This window comes from Corapipo altera, unplaced genomic scaffold (genome assembly GCF_003945725.1).
Source record: "Corapipo altera isolate COAL_440 unplaced genomic scaffold, ASM394572v1 22, whole genome shotgun sequence".
Lineage (NCBI taxonomy): Eukaryota > Metazoa > Chordata > Aves > Passeriformes > Pipridae > Corapipo > Corapipo altera.
This window is the reverse complement of record NW_020884886.1, coordinates 2,196,232-2,210,805: the sequence shown is the minus strand read 5'-3', so window position 1 is coordinate 2,210,805 and position 14,574 is coordinate 2,196,232. Positions and strand designations below refer to the sequence as shown.

Below are 14,574 nucleotides of genomic sequence, written 5' to 3'. Positions count from 1 at the left end.
CCAATGTGTGCAGTGCCCCAACAGTTTGTGTGGCAAGTTCTGCTGCCTCCTCTTTCTAGAATTTGTTTGGAAATGTTTATTGTAAGCCCAGAGCATTTGGTTGCAATTTGGATTCTAATGATTTTGATTGGCAGTTTGACTTTTTTCCTACTGAAGCTTTCATGAATCTCTGTGGCAATATGAAAACCATTTAAAGTTATTCACAAATCTTCAGAAGTGAGGGATCTTGAAGACAATCTCGTGCTGTATTTCCTGGTGAAGTCTGTGCTCTGTTCATCAAAGAGGAAGGCAGATTTAGAAGCACTGTAGCAGTTTGGTGCCCTCTATGGCTAAGAATAATATTTAAACTCAAATGTCCTGAGCGTTTCTTAGGATTTAATCTATATGACAAAATCCAATGAGGATTCATAACAATTAGTGAGTTTAAGAAACAGCTCTACTACAGTAAACCAAAACATACTACTTTCTCCAATGAACAAAATTAATTTACTAGTTTCTGGGAATGCAGAAATGCCAGACATCAGAGAGTAAAGAAAGCATGCTTCTGTTATGCTTGGGCAGTTTTCAAGTGTCCTTAGAAATAATAGCAATAATGATGATGATGATAATTTTTTTCCATAGTCTGTTGGCTGAATATATGAATAAATAATATCATGACCATCTCCTATTTTTTATGGAAGTGGAAGCCCCAACTTCTTATAAATTTAGCTGATTTATGTGACTCTTTTGTTTTCTGTCCACTGCTCTCTTTGTTTATTGGTCTGGAAAATAGAAATATCTTGTTGTTTTGAATACACCACTCTCATCCTTACACTAGGGAAGCTATTTAGAATAATATAGTAAGAGAAGCTTGCATATATTGGCTTTTAACACTGGTTTCTGTCTCATCTGGAAAAAACACACGTGTACTTGTTAGCATAAGAAAGAGAGAACAAGAAGTCTTTGCAAGCTAATGTCATCTAAAGAGATTCCACTTACACTGCTGGCAAGAACGTATCTCTTCTGCTTTAAACTGTAATAATATATTCTCTCTTCTACTAAATTCTACTATTCTGTTGTCAAAAGAAAGAAAAAACTATTCACAGTGAAGAGGCTTTTAAGGTCCTTTTTGTGTCTTGAAATATGGTGCTTAGGTATTTGATAATCCTACAGGTTCCTTATTATGGGTGTTCTTTTACATTGTAAGCAACGTTCTTTCATCTGATAAAACATGGAAGAAAATCAACCACACTGCCAAATAACAAAAGGAAGAAATAATAGTATGTTTCCCTTCCTTCTGTAATGCCAGAGAACATAAATTCTAGGCTTGGTACCTCCTTTGATTTTCAAAGAATCATAGAATTATAGACTGCCAGGTTGGAAGGGACCTCGATGATCATCTGGTCCAACCTGTCTTGGCAAAAGCACAGCCTAGACAAGATGGTCAGCACCTGTGCTGCTGAATCTGAAGTGTCCAACTGTGGAGAATCCACCAGTTTCCTGGGGAGATTATTCCAATGGCTGATTGTTGCCATTTTGAAAAAAATTACATTAATGCTTCCTTTTGAGATTAAATTTTGGAATAAACCTATTTCAGAGTGGCTTTTGGAGAAGTGGAGTGATTTTTGAATACTTCTATTGATGTCAATCCTTCTCTGCTCTGATGGCTTTTCCTGTCACTTGACCAGCACACGGGTGTATACATTCCTTTCCCAGAGGCAATGAAATTTTTTAAGTCAATACTGTGTTTTCACAACACAGAGGCTTTTCTATGAAGCCTGGCTCTGTAGACTGTCTTAATTGCATGGCTGTGATGGCAAACAAGCAGGAACATAAGTACTGCTGGAGATCAAGGAAGCAGGGCAGCTCACCAAGGCAGTGCTGCCAGTAGTATTGAGAAAGTATTACTGCTAACAGCTAAAATGAATTTTCCTTTCACTGCATCCAAATCTCTAGTCCATGTAGCACAGGCCTGATTTCTCTCCTGAGCAGCCACACCACGACAACATAAGTAATAGTCATGTTTGTCCTCTGACAGTATTATCAGCTTTACAGTCCTTTAGGCCTGAGTTTAGGAAGACGGTGTAATTTAAAGGAGCACTTGGCAGAAGTGCGAGGAATTATGGATTCAATGAGATGTTTGATATGACAGAATTATTTGGCTGGACTTTTAAACCCTTTCCCAAACCCAGCTTGGTAATCTGCTTCATTAAACATGCACTAATTTTGCACTAGAGCATGGTAGTTCTAGACATGCTTGGTGGCTCAGTATAATGCTGTACACCCCTGTGTGAAGATCCCAGCTTGGGTCTTAAAGGCCATGTAATTGACACTAAGAGGCTGTGCTTAGAAGGTGCTCTGAAGAATGCCTAAGCCAATTAATTTTGCTTTATAATTGGAAAGGCTAAAAGTTCACTGAATGAGTAGTAATTTGCTAAAATAACAATCTTCAGTGGCTTGCAATGATATGAGCATCGCACCATTATGTTAGTTAATGTCCACCTGCATTAAGACAAGAATGATAGTTTCTGTGCCATACAACTTGTTTAGTGGTCTGAGGTGTCTAATTTTAAGGTAGCACCTTACTGTGGAAATTTGGTATTATCTCTATTAATGCACACAGCATCTGTTGCACTAACATCGTTGCCATGGGTTGTAGTGGTTTTACTGCAGCTATTGCAATTGAGTCAAAATGTCTGGCAGGGGCTGAAAATGCTGCTGTGATTCAGTAAAGGGTTATAAACATGTGTCCTGTCTGTTTTGGTTCTGGCCATTTAAAATGTTTTTGATATATTTTCCTTTTAGGGTGATATATTGAGTACCAAATACCAGGTAGATCTTGGAGATGGCTTTAAGGCGATATATGTGAACCTTACGATGACTGGAGAACCCATCCGTCACCGCTATGAGAATCCTGGGATTTACCGTGTGTCAGTGAAGGCTGAGAATGTGGCTGGGCATGATGAGGCTGTGGTGTTCATCCAAGTCAACTGTAAATCATCTCTTTGCTTTTCTTACTTCTACCACTGTGTAAAAACCTCATGACAGCTATGAAGTAGTAAAGAAAATTACTAGTCGCAATTAGGAAAAGGCATATTTTTTCAACACCCTCATGCAACCTTGCAGTGTTGTATGTTTTGAATTCAGAGGCTTGTAAACCTAATGTAATAGGAGATCAGAATTAGTTTTGTTCCAATTTGGCAGAAGGATGGTTTAATCTTTTAAATAACAAGTATGCCTCAGTTCAAATCTCAGGTTTTATCCATCTTCCTGATGCAAGACCCTGTTCGCAGCCTTAGCAGCCAAAATTTAACACTATATCTTTTTAAAGCTTCTAGGTGTAATGTAAAGCAAGTGAACAGGTGTGTTGAGAAACATATGAGCTTTTGTATGATTTTGAAAAATACTAAAAATCTCAGTGTTTCTAAATCTAGATTTTAGTTAGTTAATTCTCATAGAATTTTAAATAGTACTTGGATATATCTTTGTGTTGGCAGGAAGTATCCCTTGGCTTAGACTGCTCTCCCTCTCCTTAATTAAGACCTAAAATACCCAATCAAACAGATATAAAATAAAGAATATCATGGCACAGGGAATGTCATGCACCATTGCAAGTTTAATGTACCTCAGTCATCTCATAACTGAAATGAAGAGGGAAACTCAAAACTGGAACTGAATATTCCTCTTTCTTTGAGATTCAAGGCAGCTATTGCTTCACCTGTTTTCAGATGTGTCAAAAATTCAGAAGCGAGTAACATCAAAGGAAAAGATACTCATCTTGCATTCTCCAGGTGTCTGTTTCCCGTCTGTTCTGAGTGGTGTGTCTTCCATCCTAATCCCAAAGCAATGGAAATCACTGGAGCCATATACACGGATGTGCACAGATCCATGTGCTTTATGTCAGCTTGATATTTATGTATTTTGCTGGTCAGTGTCCTTGAGTCCAGAGTTTCCAGTTCTACTTTGATTGACAGGTGGGGCCCATTCATACTAATGGCCAATCTTCTAATAAAATCAAACAGAAAGGATCACAGTCAAATTCTCAGCTTCAGTTTCATTATCTGTTTCTTTGTTGTGTTTATTTTTTAAATCATTTGACAACCCCAGAGAGCTCAGGTAAATTACTTAGGACTTCACTGTTACTGTTTAGAAGCTTCTAGCTGCTGAGGAGTAGATTAACCAGAGAAACAGTCTGTACAGGCAATGAAGAGGAAAAAAACTCGGTGTGACATCCTTCTCTTTGAGAATAACTTCTAACCCTTCAGAGAATGATGAGTAGTAGCAAGCCCTGATGGAAAGTGGAACAAACACTTTCTCAAAATGTGCTTTTAGTGTGACCTGTATTAGGATAAACAGTAAAAATAAAAGATGTCGATTTTGTTTTATGCAGTGGATTTTCAAATTGCAGAAGCCAGAGTTACTTTCTACAAGTAAATGACTGGTCAATTAAAGGAGTTTTGGTGCTGAAGTACAGAGGCAGCAGAGCACTGAGGCAGATGTGATCTCATCCTGAGCTTGTCCGTGGTTGCTGCACAGGGACTAGAAGGCTCATGGAAGTGTGTTACCCAGCCTTCTTGAATAAATGCTTTCTATGTGATTTGCTCTCTTTAATTAGTGCCAACAAATTTACTTGAATCTTCTAATTTACCTAAAAAATTGTACTGCAATTTCTATGTTCTAGTGAAGCACTAATAGCCATTAAGGAACATTTTCACTGTGGAATACCATGAAAGCAGAAATGTCCACAGAGTCCTGCTTTCACTCTATCTCTGGCTGATGTATTATTCTCAGGGAATTTTTTCAGAGGCAAATATTAAAGGGAATATTTTTCACTTCAGAGTTCTGTTGCTATGGGATGCAGGACAATTATATAAATTTTGGCTTTTCATCCAAATCATGCTTTCTGATCCAGATCACACAATCTACAACTTTCTAATGAACTGTAAGAGAAATGAAGTCCGATAGCATAAATGTGAGTAGGCAACTCATAATAAAAAGACCCGAAGAAGAGCTACATACATTGCTATATACACTGCACACATTTTGGTTTTTATGAAACTGTGATCTTTATAGTAAGTGAATAATAAGGGAACTTGGAAAAATGTATGGAAACTATATGGAAATTATAACTTTGTTAAATAATCAAAAATAATTTAAGTCAATTAATTCCTCATATTACACATTTAAGGGTGCTATGAGGCTTGTTCCCATGCATTATGGACTTGTGTGCCAGACACAAGCAGGAGGACTTGCAATAATTATTCTCAGCTCTTTAATATATAGGAGCAGTAAGACTGAAATAGCAGTCATCACTCAAGTACCAAACAACTTACTCTTAAAAATTTTGGAAAAGAAAGCAACCTTCTTCAGGAGCAAAAACATATCTCAAAATGATCAGTTTCCTCTGGGAAAATGCAAATTTATGGCAAAATCAAAACAGTTTCACAGATCCCTCCAGACTTCTTTATTTTACCTCATCAGAAGGAAATTCTGTTTCTACAAGGAACAAATTTAGTGAAATTACTAAAATTTCTGAATTTTCTTCAAGATACCAGCAACAGGGAGAAACATTTTAACTCCTCTGGAAGCTAGTGAAGAAATCATTTGTTTAAGCACCCAACATGGCTTGAATTCATGTAGGTGATTTAAGAGTCATTGTAGAAAATACAGAGTGAAAGTAGAGTCTTACATTGTGATGAAGGAGCACACAGACTATGTGAAGTGAGGTGGAAAAGGAGGTCAGACAACTTGTTTTCAGAGAATTTCAATCAGTTTAATCAAAGTGAATTAGCAGTGATTCAGCTCCTGACACAGAGCAAGAGAGATACTTTAGACCAGTGTTAACTACCTGTAAGTTTGCACTGAGATGAAAAATCTTTGACTGAGTTAAAAAATACGTAGAATGGAACAAAAATGGATGGGTTAATATTCATTCTGTGTAATGAATGAATGTTGGACCATATAGCGTTTTAGTATCCTGGGTAGATGGTGCAGGTGGAGTTAAAAAATTCTAGTTATAACATTATACTGTTATAGAGCTTTTACCTTAATGCATTCTGAAAAAGATATACTCAAAAACCTCTGAGGGAAAGGGTTTTTTTAATACAGTTACTGTACTGTGAAGCAGCACAACACTAATAAACACAACACTTAGAAGCAGATAAAACCACCATAATGATGCGTTTCTTTTATACAAATAATAGTGCTTACAGCCTTCATAGGCAAAAGTTCAGAAAGGAATAAACTTACTCTAAGGCACATTTTGGAGTACAGAGGTTATCCTATTTTGATTTGCAAATAAATGCTCCCCTGATATACACATCTATTTTAAAGCATGCATTAATGAGAGTTTCTGTGTGGTGTGAGCCTAACAGCTGATTTTTTATAATGAAAATGAGTAGTCAGCAGCATTCTTTTTTAGTTTTCTGCTTTTCCCTTAGCAATTTGAGATTTGTTAGATTTCTATTCATTTGATCTTTTTTTACTAAAAAAAAAAAAAAACCAAGCTGAGATTGCCTTTTCCACTTTTTAACTGAGTATCTGCTTATGTGTTCTAGGATTGGAAATGCACAAAAAAAACATGCATCAGAGAAGTGCATTTGGTTGATCCGTCTCATTGCTTAAGATTTTGTTTCTGAGATTTTGAGATGATTTGGGGGATATTTTTTTGTTGAAATGAGGTCCTTCCAATTATGTCCATATCTTTTGACATGGATGTAAAAGCAGAAGGGAGGGGAAAAAAAAATTCAGGACCTGATGATGTGCAGGTGAGAGGCTTTTGGGGAAACAGGCATTAATAAACTGATGGATTCTTGTTCAGTGATATTCTGGGAACTTTGTTCAGCTCCACTCCAGGCTTTAAACTTAGAAGTGGTTCCAGTCATTGGAAGAAACCAGGAGGTGAACCTGACAGCCATCATACTGCCTAAGAACCCTAATTTGACAGTTTTCTACTGGTGGATAGGAAACAATCTTCAGGTACACAAATGGTTTTGACTGAGATTATTTTCAATCTCTTTCCAATAAAGGTTGTTCCTTTCTTTCAATTTCTAAACTATTTTCTCGGGGGGACACACAAAAATTTATTGTATTTGATTACTTGTGAAAAAAACAACTTGTAGACGGGGATGGATTTGGGATCATGACATTGGTGCTTGATGAAACTTGGATTTATACGCTTCTAAATTGATAATGTGAGTACTGTAAATTAAAGTACTGTACAGAAATATATATATTCATTGTATAGATAAATATTTTCTGTGAGTCTAAAATAAACTGGCATATTAAAAAAATGGGATATCTTAAAGGATATCAAAACATTGAGAGCACTCAAACAATTTTGTGATATTCATTTGGGGATCAAGGTCTAGATAAACGTGTCCTAGAGCAATAAATATCCCAGTATTTCTATTGGCAATATTTATTGTCTAACTAGGTTAATTTCTTTTAAGGTAATTCTTTCAATAACAGATAAGCAAAATATTTTCTTTATGAGGCAGAGGAATGCTTCAAATAGGTGCAGTGAACTTTCTTCTTGTAAGTGTGCTGTCTACCATAAAACCAGCCTGTATCTGTTCATTTTTATTGACTTTGCCATTGCTAGAACAGGTACTGTAGGTCCACGTAATCTTGTGAAAGGTTTTGTAATTCATATGGATGTGGTCAGGGAGCAGAGTACCTCAGCTCTGCCTTGGAGCTTAGTGTGGACTGGTACTCTAAGTTGACAGTGTTAATCCTTTTGACCCTGATGTACCCCACATTTTTTTGAGGCAACTGACTTGCTTCATATAATCTTGTGGAGTTTGTTGAATCTGCCTCAAAATCCTTTTGTTTTGGTGGATCTGGCTGAAACCCTAATACTCTACCGATTATTCTAGAAGAAATATTTGCCCCATCTGGCTGCTTTTCTGTTTATAAAAGATCCATTTAGGGAAAGAAACATCCTGTATTGAAAATTTTTGTTGAACAATTTGATAAAATATTGATTAATTGAAAATTGATGTGAAAACTTTTTGCTGATATTTTAGTTACAACCTCTTCAGACACTGTTCTTGTGGCTCTTGCTCAAATTATGTTTTCAAATTTTCTTTGTTTTTTAAAGCCACTGCTTACATTGGAGAGTTTTCTGGTGACCAAGTTTGCTGAGACAGGTGATGTCCGAGTTACAGTGCAAGTTTCCTGTGGGAGCTCCATGCTTCAGGACTCAAAAGTTGTCCATGTTTTTGGTGAGTCATTAGTCTTTTTCATTTTTTTTGTTTCATATGTACTTGTTATTGTACATCTTAAACCAGTCCTGGTACAACTGAACCTGTTGTAAAATTACATCTAATGCCACATTTAACTCTTAAAATTATAGGGATGAACTGCCACAAGGTAACTCCATGAAGTGAACAGTGGGATTGTGTGGAAGGGTTTAATCTGAAACATTTTGTTTCCTCTTCTTATTTTAAATGGTACTGTGGTTCTCAAATGCTATAAATGGCAACAGTGTTTAAGTAGTATTTTGGCCTAAAACAAGAAACTTTCCCAGAATTTCTAAATAAATTAGTTTAAATGCCTCTGAAAAAAATGAAAATTTAGTTGAGTATGTGCTCTCAGCATTGAAAACAATGTCAAATAATTGCCTTTTATCACAATATGTCACTGTACCTTTGATGTTTATCTGAGAGTTTGGATCAAGAATAGCTCTGCTGTAAGTATTGAATAACCCTTCAGTTCTTGTTCCACACTGTGCCCTGGTGGTTTTTTTTGTCTTATAATGTGGTGACAAGGCATAATATACTGTCGAAAATGTAGAGCTGGCAAATTATTTACATTTGTATTTGTGTTGTCGCATGTGGGAATTGCGATAAGTATAAAAACTTCTTCTGAATGCAGAGCTAGAAACCTTCTGATATCATGCAATACACAACATCTCTATTGTCTGGAGAAGATTCTGTTATTTTTGCTTTTAGTATGCTTATTAATTTAAAATAATGTTAAAAACCACACTTATGCTAAATGGAGCTTTTATGAATCTTCTCCTTTTCTAAGATAAATGGTTTTAACATTTATGCCACCACTTATGTATAAGTGCATCAGCTTTTTTTGTAATCTTTAGAAGTATAACCCTCTTAGTGTGACTACATCAATGACTTTGGCTTTCCAGCACTCCTTTTGCTCTTACTATTGACCAGTCCTGATATCAGGAGCACAAAAGTACTGACCATGACAGAAATAAAGAAACTTTTGGAAAAGAAAGCCACACTAAAATATAATTCTGTTGAAGTATTGGGGGAGGCAGGTTTGACTCCTCCATTCCAGTCTATCTCTATTTCTTCTTTGCATTAAGTTCCCCAAGTGTTTATCCAAGGAACACGTAGGGAGAAAGGGAAGGTTTTAAGAGACTGTTTTCTGAGGATCAACCCATTTCTAGTATTTCAGATATTTTTGACAATATCCAGAGAAATGTTGTGGATGTACCATGGTTTTATTTTTTCAAAGAGGGCAGTGGTTAGCATTTGTAATATAATTTCTGTTCTTATTTTCATATCTAGTTTATGCAGTATGTGAGGTATTCATTTTGTATGGAAAACAGGAACATGTAATGGGCAAAATCCCACATATTTATGATTTGGTAAGAATACTACCCATTGGCACATTCTCATTTCAAATAAAAGAAACCAATCACTTCTGTGTGACTTATTGACCTAAGGGAAAATTACTGGGAACAATATGACCCCAGAGCATGTATGTAAATCTCCTTTGTTTATTTCTTTTTCTTACTGCTTTTTAATCTTTAGGCATAAATTTGATCATGTTGATGAAAATACAGAGAGAAATTGAGTGCCTGACAACATAGAGCAGTGGGGGTCCTAGATAATGCAGTGCTGCACAGCAAAAAACGCTAAATATAGATTTTCAGCTTTTAGTTCTACAAAACCCTTTTTGCAACTTGGTTTATTACTTCTACAAAATGTTTCTTTTTTTTTTTTCTAGATCATTTTCATGTTCTTCCTTTGAAGTTTACTAAACACCTGGACATGTACAACCCCGACATACCAGAGTGGAGGGAAGACATAGGGCGGGTAGTAACACGACTTCTTGCAAAGGTGCTCTTTCAGATTGCTCGTAAAATGTTCCCTCACCAGTCGTAAAGCTTGAAGGTTAAGTTAATACCTTCTCATTTAGAAAAAAGGAGGCAGAGCAAAATAATAAAGTGAACCTCATGAGCCACATTTCAAGCAAGTTTGAACCTAGTGTCACTTTTACGTGCAGGCTGTAGACAATGATATTGTAACGTAGACAGTTTAGGTCTAACACAGCCTAATTGGCAATTAATGCTAAATATTGCTCTCTGGGATTAGGAATAGACATATTGGCAAATACTGCTGACTCCAAAACAAGAAGAGTAGCTTAAATGTGAGAGATTTAGAAGCTAAGCAAAGGATGCTTTGTAACATAAAAGACATTGTGTAAAAACAAAGCACAGAGGAACAATTTATTATGCTAGTTGTGTAACTATGAAAATTACATATAATATATAGGCACACAGTTTGTACAGCTGATTTTTTAGATCATGTTCACAAAAGATGTGTGGATTGGGAATAGCTGAATCCTGTAGGTTAAATCAAATACAAAGCTCTGCAGTAGTACTGTGAGATAAGTAAAGAGCACCTCATGAGAACTTTGAACTTGAGAGCTGTGCTCTTCACATACGCACCCTGCCAGCAACTGAGGGTGCACACGCTGGCTTTTGTGAAGGCAGTAGCATTGAGGTACAGATTGATATTGTTTATAAAATATATGCATTTTAAATCACTTTATTTTTCCTGGATTTGCAGTAGTGCAAGTCAGGTTCTAAATTTTTGACTTTATACAGTTTCCTGCCTTTTTTTATAGGCTCATATCAAACATCAAATTAATTTCTCACTTTTATCAACTTAAACTCATTCCATAACCAGTGTCAGTCAAAAATATATTTTACTCCCTTATAAAATAGTCCTTGCATTTTAAGAATTACTAAGACATTTGCCAAAGCATATGGAAAATTTAATGGAATTTCTGAGTCTGTTTGAGGAAGGCTATGGCAAGTGCCCAGAGTGTTGTCATTAGATTTGTGTGGCTGTATTGTACAACATGTGGAGGAACTTGGGACTAAAACCAAATTTGGACAAAATATTTTGAAAAGTGATGCATCTGACTTCCAATGGGGAAATGATGGTATTTGTTACCATTTCAGGAACTGAACCTAGGTGCTCCTAGTCTCACATTCGAAGACTTCTCTCTGCCCCTAAAACACAGATGGAAAAGTAACCTTTCTAGGCTAGAGTTAGCTGTAATATGCCCTTCTAAGTCTACGCTGTATCTGAATGGCCCGCAAAGAATCCTAAATCACTTAGGATTTTTGTTTTATCTTACTCTAGAAATGCTTAGCCATTGCAGAGTTTTGATAAAACCTGCATACCTCTTCATTTTGCTTCTTTTCTTGATGCCACTGAATTACTTTAATGTGAAAACAACACTTAGCTCTTCCAGTCTTCAAAGAGCAGCTCTCATTTCAGTACACTTATGCTTCACTTTGTTCATGCTTTAGCTTCTAGTGGAATCCCTTCCAAGTATTAGGGATCTGAACACCAAATTTAAAAGCCACATGTGAAGTTACTTATGTGTTTTATATAAAACACGAAGTGTGCTGTCCTGTAATTTGTCATATGCCTTTGTTGTCTTCACAGGAAACCAATATACCTGAAGAAACACTCATGACAGTTGTGAAACCTGGTCTGCCCACAGCTGCTGACTTGCATGTGCTACTACCAGCAAACCAACCAAAAAAGAAGAGAAGTTTAACTAGTGATAAGGTAAACAGGGCAATGCATGTCTGTTTGGGACAGTCTTAATCCTGTTTTGCAATAAATGCCTGTACTCTCATTGTCTTTACATGAAATTGAGAGGTGTTCTCTACCTATGTAAAGATCTCACTCCCAACTGACAAGATACATGTAGAAGCTCACATGAAGCTACATCTGCTGTGTTTGTCACTGTAAAGATCAGCATAATCTAGTGCTTACTAGTATTAGTGTATTTCTCAAGAATATTTAATATTGATCTGATTTTCTAAACAGAAACAGCGACGATGCATGTCATCCTGTGAAAGACCAGTAAAGCAAAGGGTGTGTTTAGAACACTGATACTTCTAAGGAGGGATGAACCATCTCTGCGCTGTCTTCAGAAGCAAATTAGATTTCAGGTCAAAACTGAACCAGAACCTTAGTAATTGACCCATAATGTGAAGAGCATCAAGCAAGTATTTTCTACATTTGTGAACAAATGTCCTTTTCAATTGGCAAGAAACAAATATAGTGAACACTGGAATGAAAATCAGACGTTGTTTTCTCCCTATTTATTTCCAAACCATGTTTCTTTCATAATGAAGGACCTTATGCCAGTTGAAAACCAGAAGAGTCTGTGGTGCTTATAATCTATTATATTTGTCCTTTACTGTGATAGAGAAGGAACAGATCCCAGCTCTGTGTCTGTATCTTGGATTTCAAGTCCTGCCAGTTACAAAGAATCAGTGTAAGGTATCATTAATTTTGAAGGGCATTTTACAGCTTTTTAAGACAAGGTCACAGGATCTAAAGAGCTGGAGAAGTAGGCAAAACGAAGCTCTTCATATTAATACAAACCCAGTAGATTGTGTTTGGAGTTGATGAGATACACTTTGAAAGGTCCAAAGGAGTATGTTGAAGTTGTCCAAGTACTTGAACAGGTGTCTATATTTAAGATGCACAGACTACAGTGAGAGTGCACAAAGTTTTCTGCTTTTTTGGCATTCCCAAACCCTTACCATTCTTCCCTGTAATCACGGTGAGAATACCCAGGAGTCTGAGTTCCTGGTTATGTTGCAGAAAATAGTTAATTTTAACAAATTGTTTCTTTTGTTGAGAGTGACTCACGAACTAATGGTTTCAACCAGGGGAATATTGCCACTTCAAAATTATTTGCAACTCTCCATTTCTTGAAGAAGCAAAGTGCAGCTTCTAAAAGAAAAATCTTTATTTTGAATGCATGTGGAATGGGGGTCTTTAATAATGTAAGGAAACTAATGGTGATAGATTCTTCTGTTGTACAAACATTTTATTTCAGTGCAAAGTGTTACGCATATTAGTTTTACCTTTAGATCCCAATTTCTATATTGGTGCTATGCTTCAAGGCAGCTTAAAGAATATCATCAATTGTAATCAGTGCTGCCTCAAGGTTTTTCTTTATGTTTGTATATGAAACATCAAGTGAATTGGCCTAAAGCATAAAGAAGAACAATCACATGTTGCAAATGATTTGGAAAAGCTTCTATTCAATGGGGCTGTAGGGATATTACAGTAGTTTAACAGGGCATGATTTTGTGATAAGTTGTCCTCCAGTAAGATCTTACGAAGTTTTTCTGAAAGTAGAGGAGCACTGAAAGGGGAAAGTAGTTGTGTAATCTGGAGAATAGATATGCTTTTCTGACATTGTTAGGATGAATGGGGCCAGATGATGCCTGGGGCTGGAGCAGGAACAAGGGAGACAGGAGCAATTACAGAGTCCTATGCTATCCAATGATAAAAAGTCATGTGCACTAATATCACATTTCAACACAGATTGTTTTATACAGTACAGTGCTGTAGAGCCAGTCTTCTAGTGCCAGCTGCCTACATTTCTATTTTTATATTATTACTAACGGACACTACTTTAGCTATTGATATGTGCATATAAATTTTGTTGATTTAGACTTGAATGGCACAAATTTTGATAAAATGTGTTGTATCAGAATCTATTGTGACTTGAGAAATATTATGAAATATACCCTATGTGAATAAACTTAGAAGCAGTAACTGGTTAAGTCAACAGGAAAATACTTCTGTTGTCACTTGTTTAAAGATTTCTTACATTCTCTTCTGTTACCAGAAGAGAATCTTGACGATCTTTATTATGTGTCACTGGAAGGATGTGTTTTGTCACACTGCTGGGGTGTGTTGTGATACTACTGAGAAGACTCACCAATGCAGAATGGTTTTTGCCCATTTGAAGGAGGTGTCCCCGAAATCCTTAACTTAGTTATGAAATGTCTTCCCTTAAAGAGAACCTATTGGTTCTTGGCTGAAAACCTTTTAGATTTGGAAATATTACATTATTTCAGAAAGATTGTTAAAGGCAATAATTTCTTGGTCAGGCAGAGAAAACCTTCTTACTGGAGTTTATACTAGTGTTTTACATGGAGTGTTGGGATGTGATGCTATCTAGAATAGGAGTCATTATTGATAAAAGTAGCCATCAATAACAAAGATGATAAGTAAACTGTCAGTGTAGTAGTAGGAGCCCTTTGGAAAAATTCTGAAATTTGGTTCCAATCTGACAGAAGCCCTTTTTGTTTAAAATTTATGCATGGAGCTGACTGATTTAACCTGCTTTCAGGAAGACAGCAGTTTCAAAAGTATTCAGTTCTAATCATTGACTCTAGAGAAGACTTGGTTGCTTAATTTATGCACATCTATTACATGTCTAATGTCAGGTGGGATGAGTCCAGTGGAAAGAGTCAATTAAAGTGCAATTAAACTATAATCTGAAAGGCAG

The 14,574-nt window shown here is 36.3% G+C and overlaps 1 protein-coding gene across 1 annotated transcript in view; it reads left to right on the top strand.

Moving 5' to 3' along the window:
• Positions 1-14,574, top strand: part of SORCS2 (sortilin related VPS10 domain containing receptor 2) — a 543,833-nt gene that overhangs the window by 510,800 nt on the left and 18,459 nt on the right. Inside the window, 5 exon segments of the mRNA XM_027642785.1 lie at positions 2,785-2,971; positions 6,824-6,957; positions 8,081-8,204; positions 9,958-10,070; positions 11,694-11,819. Coding sequence (XP_027498586.1) covers positions 2,785-2,971; positions 6,824-6,957; positions 8,081-8,204; positions 9,958-10,070; positions 11,694-11,819 — 684 coding nt within the window.